Consider the following 22,832-nt stretch of genomic DNA (forward strand, 5'->3'; position numbering starts at 1 on the left):
CTGCTGGCAATACAAGGGCCCTTCATTCATTTATTTCACCTACCTTGTTGTTTAAAAAAAACACAGCACGTTCTGGTTTGGACAACCTCATACTTGGGCCACTTACTGTGAGTAACTACAAACTTTGCTCTCACAAAACCATCAAATATTGATTACTGAAATACACAGTTGTGCTCAACCAGAGGAAAATTTCACTTACCTCCCAGCTGAGCCTGAGATTGCAATGTATGATCACTGGGCTCTTCTCCTCTCTACAACATGTAGCTTATTAAATTCGAGACCTACAAATATTCTAAGTTTCAAGAACACATCTAGAAAGTGAAAAAATCTACTAAAATATTCCCTATATATTCAAACTAACATCAAACCATTCACCTCTCACAGTACATTAAAATCACTGATACTGCCCACAGTGCCCTGCACATAACATTTTTGAAAACATGATTGAATATGCAACCATCCCCTGCTGTAGTTTTTAAAAAAGCCCAAAATTTTCAACCTAAAGTTTCACACACTTTAAATCCACCTTCTGCAAATGAGAATTTACTTTAAAATTAGTATTTCACCTAAAAAGGAGTAAATTACTAGCAAAAGAAAAGAAGGTAAGAAATGCCACTTTTATCAAAATGTTTTAGCTCTGCCCTTTCTGAAATCTTTACAAGATATAAATACAGCTGCAATCTATAAGATTGCCACCTCTGGGAGTACTGTACATAGCAGAGGACAGTTACCCAATAACCAGAAAATTTGCTACAAAAATATATTATGTTTTGTAACATCTGCAGGTAAACAGCAAAAAAATACTATTAAAAATGCAGTAAAATACAGAAAAAAACTAGTAAGCCTACCATACTCACCATAATGTTACAGTAAAGTGCTGTTTGGCTTGGTGTTTTGTCTGCTAAAGTTCATCTTTAGGATTTTAACTTAATTAATTCTTTAAAGTAAGATTTTTTTTAAAAAAAACCAAATCACCCCTTCTGGGAAGAACCATTGCTAATCAGCTCTGGATAAATTAAGTTCACTGTAAATTAAGAGTTAAATGCCCTGAAATGAGCCACTTAAATACAAAGTTTGGTTGTTAAACTTGCCCTACCTATCACCAGCTCAAAAATCTAAAAATTGCAGCCAGAAAACTCCTATGATATCCCCTTCCCCAGGTTGCATAATTATATTAGAAATGCATCTCTCATCTTTTAGCTCAGAACCCTTTTGGCATCTCCTCTGTTTCCCTCACCAGTCAGCACTCGTGGGTTAAAGGAACCAGTATTTACACGGAAAGCTCTTTTCCTAGACAAATATTGGTACAAGTTTTATTTAATAGCTGACAATACTGTAGTGATAGCACACAGACTGGTTTTATGATTCTTCTGACTTCCCTACAATTTGGGATTCTTCCTTAGTCAGTATTTTGCCAAGGACTGCATCATAGTAAGGGCTGAAGACCATTCTGTTGTAGTTGACAAGACGAATGTACTTGGCAGCAATCTCCTCCAGCTCCCTCTGAATGGGGCCTAATCCTCCAGGAATGGCAGGCAATGATTTCTGGTGACTGGATGCAAGATAATTCTCCAGAAACTTTTGAATTCGAGAATCTGGAAAAAAAGGGGGTTGGTTGGTTGGTTTGTTTGCAGAAGAGATGGTGAATTAGAAACAGCATCACCTCATGTGAAATGCAACAAGCCTGAAGGTGGCCAGCAACTGGAAAGACAACATGGAAACAACGTGGAAACAGCAGGGAGAGAGGAGCCCTGCACATCCCCCAGCCCCAGCTCCACAGACAGGCAGAGCAGAGCACTCTCCAGACCCACCTATGAGCTTGGAGATGGAGTTATCTGGGCTGCCCACTGCCTGGATCTGCCCCTTCAGCACAGCCTCCCTCTCAGCTGAGAACGGGGTAAAGCCATGCTGGGAAAGGCAGCTGTTCACCTCAGCACACACCTTCTCACCCACGGTGGCCAGGGATTCCTTCAGGTTAAAGGAGCTACAAAACATGAGGTACAGCACAACTGTATTACTTACTCACTGTTTTCCCACTTTTTAAAAATAAATCATTCAATTAGAGTTGCCTTACTTAGCAAATGTAGCGGGAAAAGCACAATGCAGATCAAGGCAATTATAAAGATTAATCCAATTATATACACATGAAAAATAAAGCTGAGATCTAAAGCAAGGAAGTAGGAAATCATTCAAGACTTAAAACCTGAACAATCCATACACATAAGAGCTGACTTTCTGCCTGAGCACAGCTCTGACTAGAGCAAAACCTGGAGGTGTAATCATTGACTCTGCAGGCAGCTCACTGTGCCTCTTCCAAGTGGGAAACAAACATTGCTCTCCTATAAAAAAGCTTCCATGGAATGAACTTCACTAGCTCCATATTTTTATATCCCAGGTTTTTGGGGAGCCTGGCCCAAACTCTGAGCAGGGGCAGCTGCTGGCACTCTCCTGTGCCAGCCTGGCACCATGAAAAACACAAAGTTTGTACAAACCATGAAAGAGCAGATTAAGGAAAGACGGCTCTGTGTAAGTTAGCTGAAGAAAAGCTGGACTCATAAAAAGATTGCATTTCCTGCAGTCCCCAGCCAGAAAGTGCCTTAAGCAGATCGTTTCCCAGGGTGCCAGGAGAGCTCCTGCAGCTGCCCTGAGAGCAGGAGTGCTGTACTCACGGGAGATGCATCCCTGTCAGCAGCACCTTGACGATGGTTTTGATCCTCTCTGCAAAGCCAGGCACATCGATGAGAGCTGGGCCTGCTGCACTGAAGGTGACCAGCAGCACTGTCCCCACCAGCAGCAGCTGCTCCAGCTCCAGCTGCATCTCCAGGAAGCGTGTCTGGTCCATCAGCAGCGTCTGCAGGGAGCCAGCAGAGCAGGGAGTCAGCCTGCAGGGCTGGGAAGGGTCAGCAAAGGGCCAGGGAACAGCAGGCCAGCATCAGGAGCACAGCGAGAGCACTGGCTCCTCTCCCCCAGCTAAGCAGCTCTCAGCACTGAGACAAGTTAGAGCTGCCCCATCTCCCAGTCACACATCAATGGTTTAGCACTGTACGTGTTGCCAAGCTACAAATCCCAACAGCTTCTGCTGTGTGCTGGGAATAGAGGAGTGGAAGAAGCACAGAACCAATTTTTCTGTTAAATACCTACTTCTGGAAAAGGCCTGTTCACGTGATCCCACTTCAGAAGCTTCAGATAGGCCTGATTTTGTACAGCAGTGAAGCACAAGGCAGAAGCTCCACCAGTGGCACCATCATTACAGTGGGGAGGCAATGTTTCATGTCCCAGCTTTGCAAGATCATCTGCTGCTTCTTGCAACCACTTTGTGACAAGGTCTAAAGAATCTGGAAGAGCAGGGGAAAAAACTCTTGTTGAGAAAATTCATTTTCAGAGTCAGGTTCTTCCAGCAATAATTTCCAAACAATCCCATTAGTTACTATGACTAATGCCCATGATTTCAGGTATGACATGCATTTCATTTATTGCATCAAGCAGAACATCTAAAACAAAACCACACAGCTACAGGAAATCAGAGGTGAGATGATGCTGGGTAATCATGCCCTACACTGTACTGAAATTAAACTGAATGTAGCAAGGGCACAACTATTGCTCTGGCAGACTTTTTCCAACCAGTTTTGGGGCACAAGTCCCAAAATGTCATTTACCATATGAATTCTAGAACTTATAAAAATATCTGAGTTCTTTTCATGATCTACAAGCAAAGACACGCAGTTTACTGGGAGGTCAGGGGGGAAGAAAGAAAGGAACAAAGTCATACTTGGCTGTTTCTCAAGAAACTCCTGAAACTTCTTTCTTTCATATTCAGCAGACTGCTGCATTAATTTTGGCCTAATACTACTGACAGCGAAGTTTGCCATATCCATTTTCATTAGGTCTAATACAGAGAAAATTGCTCTAAACAAACAAACAGAAAAAGTTATTCAAGGCTGCAGATGCTTCAGAGGTGCTGTTTACAAGATTTATTACAGGTTGTCTAAAGAAAGAGCAAAAACATGCATGGGAAACAGTAACAGCTTAACAACTTCAGAGCATGAGACAGAGAAAGCTGGAGCAAGCATGTACATGCATGCATGTGCCTCTTCCAAGTGGGAAACAAATCTTGCTCTCCTGTAAAAAAGCTTCCATGGAATGAAGTTCACTAGCTCCACAGATTTTATCTCCCAGGATGTGCAGTATTGTATATGAAAAGATATCTGGGTTTCCTTGCATGCCATGGCTCTTGGCAGCCTGGAAAGCCAACCTCAGTGGGAAGTGAATAATCAGACCCAAGGGGCAAAAAAGAAAAAACAAACAAACACACACCAAAGAAAAACACCTTCATTTCAAAGCAACCTAATTCCTGCTGGCAATATTTCTGCCAAGTCAATCTTGAACTCCTGGGAGCTTTTCAAATTAGAAAACAGCAAGGTTAATGAAGCCTCTCCCAACTACTGAGACCTTGAGCTGCTCCATGAGAACGTGGTGGCAAAGCAGAAGCCTGGATGCTCCAGATGTGGAACACACACTGCCTTTGGAACTGACAGGGAATTCCACAGGGACTGGGGTAAAGAGAGTTCCAACTGGGAGGAAAGGACAAATTGGCTGGAAACCAGTAATGCTTTTCCCCTAAGCCCCTGTGTGCTTTTTTCACCTTCTGCTGCTGACATTCAATTCTGATACAAACTGATTATTCATCTGCTACCTTACAGCTTATTTGCATTTGACATTTAAGCAAATGTCCTTCAGTGCCATGCAGGAGCCAGACAAATCCTCCAAGTCACCAGATTAGAGATGGCCCTTGTTAATCACTCCTGGAGCATCTCTCCCCTTCACACCCACAGCTATCTCTTTTTTCCTATTACTCTTCTCTTTCTAGGAGTTTCAAGTTGCCCCCTCCACTTCTAAAATTATTTAAGGGGCTCTGAACATGACTAATAAATACATTTCAGTACCTGAAAAGAGGAACTATTTCATTAATATCTTTCAGTTTCTTAATGTCTTCATCTCGAGCTGGAGCACAAAGAGTCCCCATCATGCCAATAACAAATTTGACCAACTTAGAAATGTCAAGGGCCCCATTCTCTGCCTCCTGTTTTATCAAATCCAGGTCAAGAACTTCTGTAATCTGGCTTCTCAGTCTAGTGTGACCAGGCAACAAGAATGACAGAAGACTCTGAAATGGCAAGTTAACAGCGCATTAGTTCTACATCCAAGACTACAAGGATCCAAACAGTTACTGAACCACCTCTCACAGAATTACAGAATCATAAAATAGTTTGGGTCAGGAGAGACCTTAAAGACCACCTAGTTTCAAAAGCCTGCCAGGGGCAGGGTCACTCCCCACCAAACCAGTTTGCTTAATGCCCCATCCAACCTGGGGGCATTCTCATCTAAACAACAAATAATTGATTTTTTTATTTTTACACCAACCACTCACCAAGTCCAAGTGTTTCACCTGACACTGTGTGACGCTGAAGTTACTGAGTGGCAAACCCTCTGTGGCACAGAATAAACTTCAGACTGTTGTGCTTGGTTTTATCAGCCCAGGGTTGGAGCATCTCACTGATTCCATGACTAATACCAGTGCCATAACATGAAGGAAGCTTGCAATTATGGAACTGGTATTGTTTACCTGTTAATCACCTTACATGGTTTTACATTTGGTTTTATATTCAAATTTCTCCTCTAGGATTATACAGCTTGTATATGTTCACAGTGATACAGTAATGAAAAAGAACAAGAGGATTTTTTATGAAAAGCCAAACTCCATCCACTTTTGCTCATTCATATCAGTGCAGCTACTCAAATTCAATCATTTCCCTTCATATCACATCATCTTACCTCTTTAATTTCTCCCAATAACTTAATTGCATGATCATATGTTGGGGGATCTTCCTTCAGCTGAGCTTCCAGACAATCCCAGAAAGCTTTATGCACAATATCTCTGACTTTCTTCTCTAAGCTGTGAAAAACATGTTCAAAAGAATGATATTGGTCTCTTCACCACCTTACAAAGATAACCTGCAGCTCCTGAAGCCCAGCATGTAATAAAATCAATATAATGTAGTAGTAATGATGTGATGATTAACAGAGATCCATCATTTAAAGTTACTCAGAAAAGCAGGAAAAACCGGACACAGGATTTGGAATGGTTTGTGTCTTAATACAAGGTTAAACACCAGCCAAGGTGGCTACAAAGTAAAACCTTTCAAAGTATTTATCACATGCTACATCTAGAAAACTGGACCAAAACAAAAAGAGCAAAAATTACATTTTGTCTTCAAAAGACCAGTATTCATGTTCCTTTTAAAGGCCCCACTAAGTAAAATCAATTCCACTACACAAAATTCAGTAGTCAACCTAACAGAAATTAAGTGACTTCCCTGACACAAAATCTTCGGTTTCACTACATAAGTATTGCACCTACTCTGAGATAAGGGCCCAGATCAGTCTGTATACAAAAAATAAATGAATTCCACTGCTTCAGTACCAATTCTTAATTCAAAATAGTGACAGTTCCTGTTCCCACCAGGTGTAACTTCAACACTGGCCCCAGTGGAGAGCAAGTTCCCCCCATGAAATATGCACCCCCTGTCCCAAATCAAGGCAGGAGGCTGTCAGTCACACCTCACCGTGTGTGAGAGAGGGAAAAACAGAAGATGAAGCTTCCTCTGCTCTCCCTCTCCCCTCTCAGCAGGGCACACAATTACTGCAGACTCACACAGACAAGGAAAGGCCTCCAACTTGAAAGGAGCAACCTAATAAAACACAGGAATCTCTGTCTAAAATATGCCTGAAGAAACAGACAGGAAAAGCTAAAATAACCAGTTTCCTCTTACTCCCACAGGCAATGAAAGCTCAAAAATTGCTAAAAGCACCACCTACATCTGCAGCCAGCCTGGGGTTCTGGGCAGGCTGCAGCCTCTGGGTGCTGGGACAAGGGGAAACAACAGAAACCTCAGCACTCTGGGGTTTGCACCACACATCTCCAATTAATCCAGGAGGTTCTCCTTTCACACACACATCTGGGGAAGCAGAACTGCACACTTACCACCTTCTTATATTCTTTCCTACTTCCTCCACCAACCAGAGCCTTTACCTGAACCCCCAGAGCTGCTCTGCAGTTTCTACAAACACAATTTTATTAGTATTTGGTACCAACCTTACCTGTGTTCTGGCAGTTCAGCTGGCTTTATCTGGAAGTCTCCATTCACCACAATTTCATGTGCCAGTGCCATGTTGGTGACTCCCTTGGCTGTCTCCATGAGCTCTTCTATGGACACAGGCCGAGAGGGACTGGCTGCAACATCAATGACACTGTCAGACAGCTCTCAGCAAAAGCTGCAGAAAGAGTCTTTTGGACCCTTTCCACCTTACTGACAGCACACAGGGTCAAATGACAGCATCAGCTGAAGATTTTCCTCCTTTCCTTCCCTTCCTTTCCCATCTGGTGGATGGCACAAGTTTGGAGTATTTCAAAAACCCAAGGAGTGGATCCCAGTTGATATTCTGGGCTCAATATGTCAATTGCTTCTATCAAGCTCTTTTAAAAACCACCTCCAAACAAAACCCCCCACACAAACCAATACTTCTTTAGGATGGCTTTAATAGCACCTTGGAATCTTTCTCCATGTTGCAGCAAGAAATAATTACAAACAGCACCATTTTCACCATACTAATTCCACAAGCATTGTGCAGATATTGCCATTTCAGTTTTACATTTTTCAAGGAAGTGATTTCATCATTAAAGCAGTCAACAATCACCATCACTGTTAAGCAGCAGCACACCAGTAGCTAATTATTCTCACTACTTCCAATGCAAATGGCACTCCTCCAAACTCTTTTTTTTTCCCCCCAGAGGCCATTACTCAAACAACAGAGATCAGCAGCAGTGGCAGCACCAATGCTGAAGAGCTGTTCCCCTGGCAGGCATTTGGGAGTGAGCAGGATGGGCCAGCAGCCTCAGACTGGGTGACAGGGCTGGTGCCCTGGTGGATCCATTCCATTCTGTACTTCATTCACTTCAGCTACAGGCATGGGAGCAACACATTAATCCCAAAAGTGAAAGAAACCAAGCAGGCATCTCCATTTCTCCCTGAGAAATGTTTCAGGCAAACTATGACCATCTCATTTGATATTCCATGTTGATTTGACTTAAGTGATTCCACAGAAAAGTCTTTCAAAAGGAAGTGTCCATCACTTGTCTGCCATGCAGAGCTTTTCTGAGTTCATACAGCTGGGTTCCAATGTGCTTGTTTTTCATCAATGTCTTGCTCTTTTCATGCAGCCCTCCTAAATCCTTATTTCCTTCTGCTTGGAGCTGAACCTTGCACAGTGACTCTGGGAACACAGCAAGGATTGATAGTCTGAGAAGAACCAGCAGACAGCAAAGTTCAGTGCTCTTGTCCAAGCACCAAATGACTTCACTCCAGCACTGGGGGCTCTGAGAGCAAAGGCTCTTTCATTGGCCAAAGATTGCTCCTAAATCACATCACTTCATTCTCGTACCTGCTCCCTTGCAGGAGGGAAGGGCTTGAGATCAAACCACCTCTTTGTGGTACAGGGCAGTGCTAGACTGTGCCATGCCTTTTCCTTCCACGTGTTCAGGGCCTCTCTCCACACAAACACCCCATTCCCCACCAGGCAACCAGCAAGGCATGGGAACAGAAACTCCCTCAGAACATCTCCTCTGACTAACACCACACTGAACACAACCAAAAAATAAAAAGAATGCAACAAACAAAATGTTACTCCCTACAGAAATACAGAAGCCTGAGCACTTCTGCTTCTTTGAATTGAATCCCTGGAGCCAAAAAACTTCCCCTTGGTTTTATCTACAGATCTGCCAGAAATATTGGCTCCCATATTGCATCCAAGACCTTCACGTTAAAAGCAGAATGGCAAAGAAAATATGCCTTAGGAAAAACATGCAGTCCTGCTTATATGGAAGTAGCAGTAGGATTAAATATACAACTTTCCATCTATCCTGTGAGGGGGCTGACAGGACATCCCTTTGTTGATAACAGCCTTTTCTGCCCTGCACTGGGAACAGGGGCTGCAGCAATGCAGAAGGGTCAGCTGATGAGGCAAACAGCAGAGTAGGTTTAGCTGGAACACACTGGGGTGGTGTTCATCCATTCCAAGAGCACAAACTCACCAGGATATTTAGGATATATCACCAGGATATTTAGGACACATGTGGCTCAGAGCAATGTGGTTATTGTGTACAATTAAGAAAATGTACACACTGTGTGTACAATTAGGGAGATGAAAAGAAAACAGGGAGAAAAGCGTTACAGTTTCAAGGCATAACATCAAGAGTCCCACTGTATTTAATTGCAAGCACAGAATGCTATCAAACACTAGGATTGCCCCCACCAACAATTAGAGAATTTAGGGTTTTTTGGTGTATTTCATAAAGCAGTTTTGCTTACACTTGGGTGTATCATCTCTGTGGGACCCTGGAGCACTCTGTCGTATCCTTTTTCGGTCAGACTGATCCGAGTTGTCCAAGCTCTCCTCCTCATCCTCCTCCAAAGCATTCAGCTTCTCTTCACTTGAATTTAGCTTGTCAGGATTCTGAGACATTTTCAGTTGGTTCTTTACAAAAAGAAAACGTAGGAAAAAGGGAATGAATAAGCATTTTCTGACATGGCTGAGAGGGTAAACATTACCAAGAGTCCTCTTGATTAAGAAAAAAAATTAAGAATGAAAGAATTCTTATGAGAAGTTATATGATGTCATCCCCATAATGGCAGGGGACCTGGACTCAGTGACTCACTTCCCATCTCCCACAAAATGGGATGTTTTCATTTTTATTTAATCTGCAGTCCTAGTCAGTTCTCCAAAATCTCAAACTGTTCCCTTGCCATAATGATAGACAAGAGAAAAATATAGTTTTCTTTCCTAGCACTGCTTTTGAGAGAACAACAAAAAACACCTTCAGAACAACGCCACAAACATGTTTTACAAAAGATGATGAGGCAACATTTCCTTATTACACAGCAATAAATCTTCCTGAACATAACATATCCCTGAACTATGGTCTGTCCCAACTGCTCACACCTTAAAAACTTCCCTCTGAGCCATCCAAAAGCATTAAGAAGCAGCAAAAGAACTAGAAAGAAATTATTATAAAATTCTACTCCCATATTTTCATTACATTCAAGAGTCCTGATTTATGCATAAAATATCACAGTTCTTTAGGTTTTTTAATTAAGACAGTAAAGAATAGCTTTTGTAATTAAAATCTTGGTTTATGAGACATTACATATTAAAGGATATTTATATCACATTGCAGACACCTGCAGGGTACCCAAAGTTACACTAAAAAAATGACCATAGAAAACCATGTCTCACTTGGTTCCTTATCTTCACTTATTTCATTCTCAGATTTCCCTATCAAGAATGTCATTTCTACATCCACCATTGAAAGCTATCACACAGGAAGCTGCTGCTCAGGCTTTAATTTCACAGAAATCTCTCAGAGAGCATATGATGTCTCTAAATTAAATAACTTAGATGTTCTGTGAAGTGGGAGTCTGGAAGAGCCTGCTTTCAAAATAAAAGAAAGCTCCTGGAAAAATAACAACTTCCTTTTTCTGCTAGTACATCACCATCTCTACTTTCACATTTTGAAATAAACCAAGTTCTTAGCAAGAGAAAGTCTCCAGAGGCACCTCACAGCCACTGAGAGAAAACACAGCATCAAAAACTACCCTGGAGAGGATGCAGCAGGAAGCAAGCAACAGTGCAGAAATATAAAATGCAGCACTGAGATTTATTTTCATACAACAGCTGTAATAACCAACCCTGCTCCACCAGGGCTTAGATTGATTGCACAATGTGATTCCAGGACAGCTGGAAAGCTCAGGGCACGTAAGGAACAGCTTTGCTCTACAGCAATGACTCAGGATCATCATCTTGCTCGGTGCCTGAGAGACAACAGCATGCAACACATTGCCCACAGCACTGTGTCATTGCTATTTTAGAAGAGAAAACAGCATGAGGAGCTTGGGACGAATAACACAGGAGAGTTATTGGCACACAGGCACCAGCACAGGTACTGTCAGACTCACTCCCGCTCCAGATGGAGGATGAGGAGCTCTGGTAATAAAAGGGCTGCTCACAGAAAAGAGCATAGCAACCACTGCAATATGAAATATGAAATATGAAATATGAAATATGAAATATGAAATATGAAATATGAAATATAAAATATAAAATAGCACTGGTTAAAGGGAGAGAGAGAGACCTGTTGTTGAATTTGGCTAGGATAAAAGCATTATCATAAAGGTTTCCACACTCATTCCAGACTGGATGGTCGTTCTTCCCATCCATTCTCTTCCACAAAGCATCCCCTGAAGTCAAATCTGAACCACAAAGATGACTCAACCAAGCCCCACTACAGTCTTTAATGCACACAACAACCCCTAGTGCCTTGCAATCTCTCACTGCACTTTATCCTCACTACCCTGAGAAAAGCAGAGAAAAACAATAAATCTCACAGAGGGGAAACTGAGGTTTGAGTTCAGCTGCTTGAGGACTCACAGAAGATAAATGACAGGGACAAGATCATCAGTGTGATGATTCCTGGCCCCAGCTTTGCCCAGCAGGCCATCATTCCTACCATGCAGACTACACCCTAAAGTGTTACCTTCCAGAAAATGGCAGCTCAAGAGCCACGGTTTCCAACCCAGCCCAAATTTCATTTAATTACCATTTGTTTTTAAAAAATCCTATTACAGCTATGGAGGGCAGGTATTAGAACTCCTGGGCCATTCTCCCAAATGACTGCTCAGCAGATGATGTAAACAGGCACACTTGTTGGTTTAGTTGTTTAGTTGTTTAGTTTGCAATAGTCTGCTCTTTCCTGATGGATTACTGCTATTATTGCCAGAACACATCTAGAACATATCCTCTTTCCACGGGGTAAATAAGCTTGACAATACCTCTTCCAGAAGCATGACTGTCATCCCTCCTTTCACAGAAACAATTCCAACTCTTAACAGAGCAAACTCTACTTCTTGCCACTTCCCTCGCGTTTATTTGTAATGAGAACAGAAACGCGAGGAGAAAAACGCAACAAATTAAAATCTAAACGAAACATTTTCCACAGCTTCATTTCATTAGGGCTCCTCAAACCATGTGATGGGCACCTGCACGAAACAACCTGCCTTAAAGCACACACAGGGTGGGCACTAAATAAAATAAACTTCACTGTGCTGCCCTGGAGCACACACACACCAGGGTTGGAGCAGCAGCTCCCGGCTCCCAGCGCTGTCCCCACCGTCTGAGGCTGCGCTGAGCCCGGCCCAGCACTCCCGGCTCTTTCCCCAGGCGCTGAACTCTTCCCTTCCTCTGTTCCCCTGCCACACCACAGCTGATTTCCCTCATAACCCGCTAGCAGGCAAGCCTCAGCCTGTCCGCCGTCCCACTTGAAGGAAAGCTGTGGAATCCCGCTTTTTCCTCCGCCGCCGGTTCCGTGTGAGGCCCAGCACGTCCATCCCTACCGGCAGCTCACACGGCACCGTCCCCATCCCCACCGGCCCTGCAGCAGCGCCGCTGCTCCCACCACGTTTTCCCTTCGCAAGGCCCGGGAGCCCCGGGCTTCATCAATGGGCGAAGGGGGAGAACGAGCCCGGGGGGCCGTGGGTTGGCAGGCCGAACGGGGAAGAGGCGGCGCTGGGGCCGAGCCCGCCCGGGGCCCCGGCGCTGCGCTGCCCGGCCGGGCCCGGAGCCTCCGCGCCGCCCGCTCGGCGCTGCCGGGCCCGGGCCCCGCCGCCGCCCCCCTCAGCCCTGGGCCGCCCTCCGCCCCGGGCCGCCCCGCCTTACCGCCCTCGGAGCAGCCGCCGCGGCCGCCGGCTCGGACGGGCCCGGCCCCTCCTGCGGCCGCGGAGCGGGGCTGGGCCGGCGCCGCAGCCCCAGCGCTGGGCGGGCCGCGGCGGCTGCGGGGCGGAGCGAGGGCCCCGCGGCGGAGCGGCTGAGGGGCCGCTGCCCGGTGCCGGGGCTGCCGTGTGGGGAGCGGGGCCCGAGCCCAGCAGAGCCCCGGGCTGCCCGACAGCGATGGGTGGGTGGATAGATCGGGGTCTGCCCCACCACACTGCGCTGGTTCAGGTCAAACCCCCAACAGCCCGCGAACGCGGTCCTGGACTGTCCTTGCTGTCCTTACACGGGTCACGGAGTGACCGCCAGTTCCTCTACAGAGGAGTCTGAGGCACTCAGATTCCCTAAATCAGCCCGAAAAGAGCAAGGGGTGTGCTGACCCTGCCCTGTGCCCACCTCTGAGTGCCCCGGGGCTGCTTTTCCGTAGCCCGAGCCAGCCTGGCACCGGGGCCAGCCCAGTGAACCGGGACTGCAGCAGGCGGTGCCCACCGGCAGCAGCTCATTTTCCAGATAGGAATCTCATCCTCCTGACCGAGATGTTACAGCAGGCAGCAGGTGGAAAGGGGAAAATACTTCTGCCGAAGAACAAACCAATCCAACACCACCACTAAGTTAGGATTTCCACTCCAGCATTTTAAAGACAATTTTTCTGAGGAAGTGCATTCATAATAAAACCCTTTCAGTTAAAACTAAGAACTATAACTATAAAGGCTTGTGCTTCCCTGCTAGGTTTCAGGAACAGATTATTTTTAGAAGTCCTTTGTAATTAACCAGAAGAAGCTTTTGACATTTTTGCCTTCCATCCCCCATCAGGACACAGTAAAACATTGTCCTGTTGCACACCAAGTCCTTCAGCTCCATTTCAGAGAAACCCTCTGGCCCCTGGCAGCAGACACCAGTAATCACTGAAGCATTAGTTAGTGAGACATGAAAGTCTGACACAAGATGATGCTTTTTAAGAACAGCTCACCACATATGACTGTAACAGTTATTACTACTTTGTTATCATAATTAAATTAGTTTTTGCTCCTAAATAAAAGAACAGAGCTCAACACTTTAAACTGAACAAAACTTGGTTGGTATTTTTTTCCCAACAGCAGCTGTAATGAAGTTTTGGTGATACCATTCCAAAGTTAACTGCACAAGAGTCAAAATTAGATAACTGATCATGTTATATATATATATATATATATATATGCATGTGATTGCAGTTGCCCACGTTGCAAATCTTGGTATTTCCACTGCAGACCAGCCATGAAGAAAAAAAATGCCACAGGCCCTTCATTTGCTCCAGCACTTTTCTAATTACAGCTGGTGCCATCAGTAAGAGTTACAGACAGAGCAAAACCCTGCAGGGATGAAGATAACCAGCCACTGACAGCACATCCTGTGGCAACCAAAGCCAGGCTGACTTAAAAATCCAGGCTGCATTCACCACCCCAGGAGAGCCAGTTCCTCACTGTGGTGCCATTTGAGCTTAAAACAGCACAGTAATTCAGCACACACATGGGTTAGTTGGCTGGCAAGCCTGAAGAAAAGCTGTGCAGTATCAAGCAGAACATGTTTTTTAGCTCTCTTTTCAGCACACAGCAAGTCAAAGATCAATGTTATGTAATACATAATCTAAGGCAAATTAGGGAAAAAAACCCCCATAAAACTCAGTGCTGGGGCAAAAGGTGGCAGAGAGATTTCATTCATGGTGTCTTCCATCTCAGTGATTTTGATACTTGAATAGAGTATATTGAATACTTGGCTTTTGGGGAGAAAAAGGAATTATTTTGGTCCTACAGCAATTACCAATGAGAAAAGCTAAACTATAAATAAAGGTCAAACTCAGTTACAGTTGGCATTGGTAATAATTGCATAAATTCCATCAATTTCCACAAAATAACTTTATTAGGCAGATACATGAATATAAAAGATTTACAAATATATTAGTGTTTTCACTGCTGGAGTATACAAAGTAATCAATATTTACAAACATTAGTAACTCTGTCTCCAAAATACTGCATAAAAATACTTGGATTACTACTATGAAACTGATCTAGCAGCCTCTTTCTCTCTTTGTCAGAGAGCTTTGAATCTTCATCAATAGCTTTCAATAGAGAGAACAGCTCATCTTTTGTGGTCTTCTCTGTGTTGGAGCGATACTCTCTCTCATCCAGCTTTTGGCAAAAGGTATAACCTGAAAGGAAAGGTGAAATATTCAGAGGATTATCACCACACTCCACCCACTCTCGAGATTCCAGGGACCCACCCTCCTTTAGATCACATCAGCCATTTTTACAAACTTTTTTTGCATTTGGGGGCATGACAAGATGACAAAGCTCAGTGGGAAGGGTTACCTGGTATCTTGCTGGGATCCTGGCCTTTCTGCAGGGCCAGCAGTTTATCGCTGACCATTTTGTGCAGTGCCCCTGGGACCTGGAACAGAAAAAGAGGACAAGGCAACAGCAGCTTTTCCATCAAAGTTCTCCATCAAGTTTCAGACAAACAAAACCTGGCCATTTTCCAGCTCCTACCTTCAACACATCTCTCTGGTTGTCCACAAGGAACAAGATCAGGAGGTCAGTTTTCCCTCTGGACAGGTTTTTATTGTTGATAATAGCTTTAGAGAATGTTCTTTTCACAACCATCCTGTTGTCACTCTACAGAACAAAGGGAAATAATGACCAGAAGAGGAGAGTTAGTGTCCACCTTTGTTCTTCTGAGACATGGCTTTTCCTGTAGTCACAAATTTAAACTACAAAGGTGGTTTCTGACCAGTACCTGGGCAATCTGGATTTCAGAAAGAGCAAAACAACTGTCAAGAATGCAGATTTACCTCCTTCTGTAGCTTGAGCTCAGAACTATGTGCTGCAACAGCCATGAAGTACAGCAGTCTCCTGAACTCCTCCCTGACTTGGCTGTCTAGGAGCTTCAAATAGAGCTGAACAGCTTCTAAAGACTGCTCCATCTTCCCATTCACTGGGGAGAGAGAAAGGGATCCGTTGCCATATTCATTTAAATAAATGTTACCATAAAACACGTGAATTATCCACTAAAGAGATGCCCTTCTCTCTAAACAGAACCTGCCAAACACAGCAATCCATTCTCCCAAAAACCTCTCCCAGGCTGAGGAGAGCTGCTTGCAGAGCCTCTGACAACACCCCACACACAGACCTTCAGCCTGGCATTAAAGCTCCCTTGTAATTAAGTTCAATTACAGTTCAGCCATCTTAAAGGGGGTGAGAAATACAGAAAAAGGAAAATGGTTCTATTAAAAATAAAACAAAACAAAAGAATGACCACTGGTTGTGGTAATAAAGACCTCAGAAAACCTGAGGAATATGTCCTAGATACATGGGCTAGTTTGATGAGTTAATTGCAAATTACTTTGTAGAACTTTGCTAAGTTTTAATTTGCCTTACTATGCAGAATAGTCATTTTAGAGTTGTGAATTGTTTAAATGAAGTAGGCTGTGCTAATATCCTTTATCATGTAGAGAAGAAGAATGGGATATAAAGGCTAAGTATTCCAGTTAACATGAAAAAAGGAGAATAATCAAGGCAGAGAACTTATGAAAAATAAGAAGATCTGGGATAAAATGTTCAGAACTAAAACATCATAAGCTTTCTAAAATGGTGTCCAAACAAAATTTAAAAACAAGTAAAGAAGAAAAATTAAAAGTTGCCAATGGGATACAAAGTATGTATAGCTTTCAGTTTAGCTCTTACAGCCTAAATATTTACTATTAGGCTATATTGATATTTCATTTCCCTTGGATATCTGACTTCCATGGATACCAGCTAGTACCAAATAGTAACACTCTGGTTTCACAGCCATTCTACATACACCTGAACAATGATTACAGAGCTGCATGCAGTAAGAACCAAAATGTCAAAGAACAGTCTTTATGACTAGAAATTAAAAAAAAAAACCCAACCATACATAAAATCCTCAAACAAACAAACCCAAACCAAAACAAAAAGCCACTTGTAGAAGTCAGCTTTTATTCTCAGCTCCTGAGGTAAACACTCAGTTTCTTAGTACATATCTCACATAAGCATTGGAACACAGGTCTATCTTACTTACCTAACAGTTCTGCAATTCCTAAGTGAATTTCAGATGCATGGCTTAAGAGTGGCTCCTTTTTTTGGCTGTAGTATCTCCCAATGTTTTCAAACAGCAGCAGCTTCCAGGAATCTGCTTTGTCTGGCTGATCAGGCAGGTTCCTGCTAATATCCACCACCATATGATCAGGAAGATATTCCAAGCAATCAATTGCTGCAGAGAGCCACTCGTCTGTCCTGGAAGACAGAGAGGTTTGGGGTTGTACCTTTAATTGTGGGTGCCCTTCAGAGCTGGCTGCAATGCTTTCCACGGAGAGCAGGCAGACTGGTTCCTTCATCACACTGAAAACTGAGCGTGCGGGCACTAAAACCCATTGGAAATTCACACACAAGACACTTCACCTGACACACTGGGACAGATCACAGCCATAAGCCTCTTTGTTATATATTTAATCAAGATGAAAAATTAGTAACCCACAAGTAAACAGGCCCAAGCAGTAAAACCCAAAGTCAATCATGTCCTCTACTGTTAGATAAGGACACAATTATCGCTGGATAAACAGAAACATGAACCTTGATCTGATTCAGACTGGTACAAGTTTTTCTGAGAATGTTTTCACCTCTATGCACAGTTTCAAGCTCAACATTCTTAGCTCTTTGAATACAGTAGGAGAAACTAAACTAGTTCCTCACAAGCAATGTCTCCAGGAAAAACTTTCATGATGATTACAAACCCTCTATCCTTCCCTCAACGCAACAAAGATTTTCCCCTCTGGACACCATCAGCTACTGTCATTGCATTCAAAACCCATCCCAGTGCTCAGCAGACATTCTCACCAAGCAACTGATATTTACCAGTTATTCCAGTCAAGTCCAACAGGGAAAAAAAGCTCACATCCTTTCTGCAGCACTGAGACTGCTACATTTGCTACATCCCCCCAAAGCCCAACTGTGCTTTACACTCCCCTGAAAGCAGAAAGTTTTTCAGAGCTGCAGAGGAGAGCAAGGATTGCTTACTGAGAGTCACTGAAAGCCTTGAGGATCTCTCTGTCCAGGTAGTTGCTGGTGATGACATAGCCAGGTGCCTTCCTGGGCTCTGGCAGCTGAGCTCTGATCTCCTGGTGCTCCAGCAGAGACTCCAGCAGAGGGAGGTCCACCAGCTGCAGCAGGCGAGCAATTGTTTGTTCTTGCCACACTTCATTAATAACTGGGGAAGGTGCATAGACAAAGCACAGGGAGACTCAGCAATGTGCAAAAACTGATCCCAAGGAAGATAACTCCCTTCCTCCCATCGGGCCTAACCTAACAGATCGACTTTACCAAAGCGGAGACTTGCAGTAGCAAAGCATGTGGCTCTTATCAGCTTGAAGTGCCTTTTATCACCACAAAAAGGCAAGAATTACCCATTTGTTTAGTTAGCTACAAGTGTGGGAGAACTGCTTTTCGAATAAATCTGAAGTGCCTTACACTCTTTGTGCTCTAATTTGCAAACAATCTTTGTTCTAGATAAGGGATGAAAAATAAAGCACAACAGTGACACTCTCCTTATCACAGCTTCCTTGAATATTTCCCTATGATGAAACCACAGTTTCTAGGATGCATTAGCACTTTTAACCAAAGGAAAAAACACATCAGATCATAGTTTGGTCTGAAAGACAAGCAGTGAATTGTCAAGAAGAGTTTCACACAACACTGAAGGAGTGCTGGACATGCAGATACACAATTCACTTCCAGCTAACAGCAGACTATTTGCCCTGACTAAAACCAGCACAATCAGCGCAGGTCACTGAGTATTAGGAATATTTCTAACTCGAATCAAGCTCATAATACTCAATACCAGCACAAGTAGTGCAGGTAACTGAGTATTACGAATATTTCTAACTCAAATCAAGCTCCACACATTGGGTATTCTCCACAAAAGTCAACGCTGATTTATTTCAATCAAGAGATAATGCCTCCTGTCTGATGAAATAAAAAGGCAAAAGGCAAGCCTGCAACAAATATAATTTGCCTTTTCATGACATGGTGGTTAAACCAAAATACTGTGAGTGTCAGTTTGCCTCCCTCTCCAACCCGAGGGGCACAAGTCCTGCAGAGGGATTTTCCTTCTCCCACAGACAATGACTGGGACATTATTTGGCTTACCTCGCCAGGACAAGCTGTCTGAGATGTTTACTTGAGGGCTGCTTGCAGGATTTAGACTCAGGTTTTCCCAAAGATCCTCCAAGCTTTCTGGTTTGAATGGGGTATTGTAGAGCAACGTGCTGTTCTCGTATCTGAGATTAAAACCAGTTTATACATGTATATGTATAACCAAATATATCATGCAACATACAGATATGGGTAACTGTCTCAAGATCAAAAATTTTCTCCTGTATAGATGTTTACATAATCCCCCTCATCTCCTCTGCCTGACATTTCCTCTGTCCAAGTCACCCAAGAGAATCTATCATACCTGCAAAAATTATTTGCATGTAACAGAACCACTCCAGCCACAAAATTACTGTTTCTCCAAGCAGAGCTGTATGATTTCAATTGCCAGCTCTTTGTTTTAGGGCACTGCAATATCTTTTTGATGTCCACTACCTTTGACATGGATATGCATGTATTGACAGAGCTGCTTCTTTGACTAAATGAAGAAATGTAACCCGATGGATCTGTGCCCTGCCCAGAAGAAAAACACCTTCATTCTACACTAATAAAACAGGAATAATCCTGTTTAATGACTGTTTGTTAAATATATTCTAAGTCTCACTTTAACAGCTCTTGTGATGGAAGTATTTTTAAATACCACATATAATTAAAGTGATTTTAATTTCTCATGAATTCTCTTTTTAAATAAAGACTTGGGACAGTATGCTTCAGGAAAGAACAAGAGCCAGTGGGAGAAAGGGGAGAAGCAGAACAAAGGAAATATTTTTAATCTCTGTTCCTCTACTTTTTTCATCAGGGTTGATGCACTCAAGTTCACATTTGCTACTCACATGAATACGTCAGTCAAATAAGGAATTTTGGGTCAATACCATTTACAATCTCCAAAACTGCACATTGCTAAAACTGCTGCATTAAATACATCCAGAGTTTCTTGTAAGAATATGTCAGAATAGGTGAAGAGACGAACACTTAACTTCCCTTCAACAGTTTTTGTGATGTGGCAAAGTGGCATCTACACATTGTGCTTTGTGTGGGGTTAGTTAGCACCAGGGATTTCTCTGCCCACTCCTAAAGGGACAGGGAAACAAAAAAACCTCACCATTGCACTTGCCTCTGGTTCTAGGATGGAGTGCAATAGCAGAACAGCAGAACAGCCTGCTACCCTGCCTGGGAACAAGTCATACATGCATAAAGAAACAGCTAAAAAAAAAGAGTAAAGTTGGAAGTGTAGCAAAGCGAAGATGGTGAAAGGAGAAAACATTTTCTTAGAAGGTGCATGGATTACTGGTTTATGCCAGAGCTAGATGTGCAGTGACTAGACTGCCCTGTTGCATTAGCCTGCTTGATGCATTCCAGCTGGTTATATTGATTTAGATCAGTATGTAAATGCACTTAATTTCTACCCTCTCACCTCCCTCCCCCGAGGCGAGGTGATAACAGACAGAGAAAACAAGCAGCCATGTAGGCTGTGTGGTTTACTCTCTTCAAATTGCTCTTTCCTACCTGTCTTCCACCCACATCTTCACAAACATCTATGCAGTGTCTATTTTTACCCCTTAAACGAACAAATTCGCTTTTCTCTCCCCCAGAACACATAATATTTTCCTCTTGTAAATAATTTCTCTTCACCTCCCCGTACTAACCTCTGCGGGGTACACTGCTGGTAATCCTTCTCAAGCTCCGGCTGGCTGGGGGCGTTTGTGAATCTGTAGAGGCTGCAGCTGCTGTCCTCAAACACGGAGCGCTTGTCTTTGCCAAAGACCCTGGTGGAGACGGCCTCGAACACTTTGCAGTCCATCAGCGCCTGGCACACCCGCACCACCTTAGCCCGGGAGATATCCACGTCCCCAAAATACTTGTTCTGCAGGAGGTGGGCAAAGACAACATCCACTGCATCCGAGCCGATGAAGCAGTCGTGGTAACTCTTGAGGTTCTGGCGGCGCTTCTTCACTTCCACTTGAGTCTGGAGGGCGCTGATGATGCTGCTCCAGACGAAGGTGGCTCCGAACGGCTTCTGCGCCAGGCTGAAGCCTGAGAACACACACAAAGCCTGAATTCATGCTGCAGCCTCAGAGAACAGCCCCCTCTCTGGCTTCCAGCTTTCCTCAACCTCGTAAGGGTTTAAAAATCTGTCAGACTTCCACTTTGGCTCGGGTTGCTCAGGCATTAACACTGTGTTACTTCCTCAGCAAGTCTGCCTGCTCTGCGCCCCTGTCCCTCTCTCTCTTTGGTGCTTCCCCTCGCTACACCAGCCTAAAGCTTTGCGACCAGGAGTTCCTGTTTTGTCAGCCTCTCACTTTGTCCTTTTGTGTCCCTTGGTCACCTAATGGTCACCCTTGCAGAGCCACTGCTAAGTCCCACAACCACAAACCAGCTGCGTGCACTCCTAACACCCCGGCTCCTCCACAACACAGCTGGGCAGGGAACAGGGATGAAGAGACACCTCAGAACCCTGCTTGCTCCAGGACTGTGCACACAACACACACAAGCTACCTAACACAGTGCTCAGCACACCACTAACAAGTGCATGGATCCTCTGGAGATGGCACTGACTCCACACCGATGCCACCAGAGAGCCCTTTGCCAGCACGGCTCCCTCTGTCACCCAGCGCCACTCCCGTGAGCCAGCCCGTCTGCCCTCCCTCCCCCAGTGAAACCACTGAACTATTACTCATTTACCAGTCTGATTAGAACAAAATGCCAGCAGCCAACATTTTGACCTGAGGCTACACTCAGCCTCCACAAGGACTCAAAAACACACGAAAGTTTGTTTTTGAGCAGGTGGCACCCAACTGGGGAGAGCTGCGGCCACCAGGGAGGCTAGAATTAGAACGTGTTTTTCACTAAGTCAGATGAATAATTTACTAAGAGTGAAAGCAGAGGAAGAAGAGGGAAATCAAAAGCTGAAGGACAAAATATGGAAGGAGGAGTTGGCAGCAATCCTACAGAAAGCCAGCTGGGATTGTGACAGACCTCAAACCAAATGAATTAACAGTGCAAGGCAGTGTTTGAAAAAAACAACAACATGCAACTCCTTCTGGAACATATTACCACGAGCGTTTTCCACAGGGATGCAGGAGAAGGTTGTTTCTGCTCTGTTTAGTCTGAAGTGGCTTTAGCTAGAGAGGTGTATTCCAGTTTGAGGCACCAAATCACCAATCAGTTTTCAGCTGATCCCCAGCTGCAGGAAAGCCCACACTGGCAAATAAGCAAGGGGAAAAGGAAAGGTATAGGGGCAGTGAAGACTGGGAAGAGGGAGAGAAAGCAAGGAACACACCACCATCTGAACACAGCAACTCTTCAGAAAGACAGCATCTTTTGTTTCTGAAAAGATTCAAGCCAGAAAAAAAAAAAAGAAAGAAAAAAAAAGAAAAGAGAGAAAAGTAAAGCAAAGCAGCTAACACACAGCATTGAACCAGCCAAGTGAGAAATCTCCCAGAACCTCCAGTTTCCAAAGCTTTAAAAGTACAAGACGGACAAGGTACAGAACTGCTGACACTTTAACCCGATGACACCTTCAGGAAGGCAGAACAAACACAGCGAACACGGAATTCGCTTCCTGCCCTACATTCCAACAGCCAGCTATGCTCTTTGGGAGGGAAGAACCCCAAACCCGACACCACCAAACACACAACCGCGCTGGTTTCCAGCGCTAGAATAAACACAAGCACCTGCAATGCTCTAACTACCACTCACAGCCTTACCAGCGCTTCGGATCTTTTCTGAGGGAAGCGGTATGAAGTGTACCAT

At 44.0% G+C, this 22,832-nt stretch overlaps 2 protein-coding genes across 4 annotated transcripts; both read right to left on the minus strand.

The window, feature by feature from the left end:
• Positions 1 to 58: 58 nt before the first annotated feature.
• Positions 59 to 12,898, minus strand: TCP11L1 (t-complex 11 like 1). 3 transcript variants are annotated; one of them, XM_058026925.1, is made up of 10 exons: positions 12,826 to 12,898; positions 9,426 to 9,591; positions 7,159 to 7,291; positions 5,833 to 5,953; positions 4,944 to 5,164; positions 3,770 to 3,906; positions 3,142 to 3,335; positions 2,670 to 2,851; positions 1,812 to 1,984; positions 59 to 1,595 (listed from the first exon to the last, which is right to left on the minus strand). In XM_058026925.1, exons 2-10 carry the CDS (start codon positions 9,577 to 9,579, stop codon positions 1,360 to 1,362), a joined length of 1,551 nt encoding a protein of 516 aa, XP_057882908.1. In that variant the 5' UTR covers positions 9,580 to 9,591; positions 12,826 to 12,898; the 3' UTR covers positions 59 to 1,359. The 3 variants fall into 3 exon arrangements, with proteins under 3 accessions (XP_057882908.1, XP_057882907.1, XP_057882909.1); XM_058026924.1 differs by lacking the exon at positions 12,826 to 12,898 and adding an exon at positions 11,070 to 11,148; XM_058026926.1 differs by lacking the exon at positions 12,826 to 12,898 and having other exon boundaries at positions 7,159 to 7,287; positions 9,426 to 9,516.
• A 1,933-nt stretch (positions 12,899 to 14,831) lies between these two features.
• On the minus strand, positions 14,832 to 22,832 carry DEPDC7 (DEP domain containing 7). Its single transcript, XM_058026708.1, has 9 exons — positions 22,787 to 22,832; positions 20,726 to 21,113; positions 19,074 to 19,204; positions 17,946 to 18,135; positions 16,951 to 17,165; positions 15,701 to 15,843; positions 15,399 to 15,524; positions 15,222 to 15,300; positions 14,832 to 15,061 (listed from the first exon to the last, which is right to left on the minus strand). Exons 1-9 carry the CDS (start codon positions 22,830 to 22,832, stop codon positions 14,844 to 14,846), a joined length of 1,536 nt encoding a protein of 511 aa, XP_057882691.1. The 3' UTR covers positions 14,832 to 14,843.

Source organism: Melospiza georgiana, chromosome 6, assembly GCF_028018845.1.
Source record: "Melospiza georgiana isolate bMelGeo1 chromosome 6, bMelGeo1.pri, whole genome shotgun sequence".
NCBI lineage: Eukaryota > Metazoa > Chordata > Aves > Passeriformes > Passerellidae > Melospiza > Melospiza georgiana.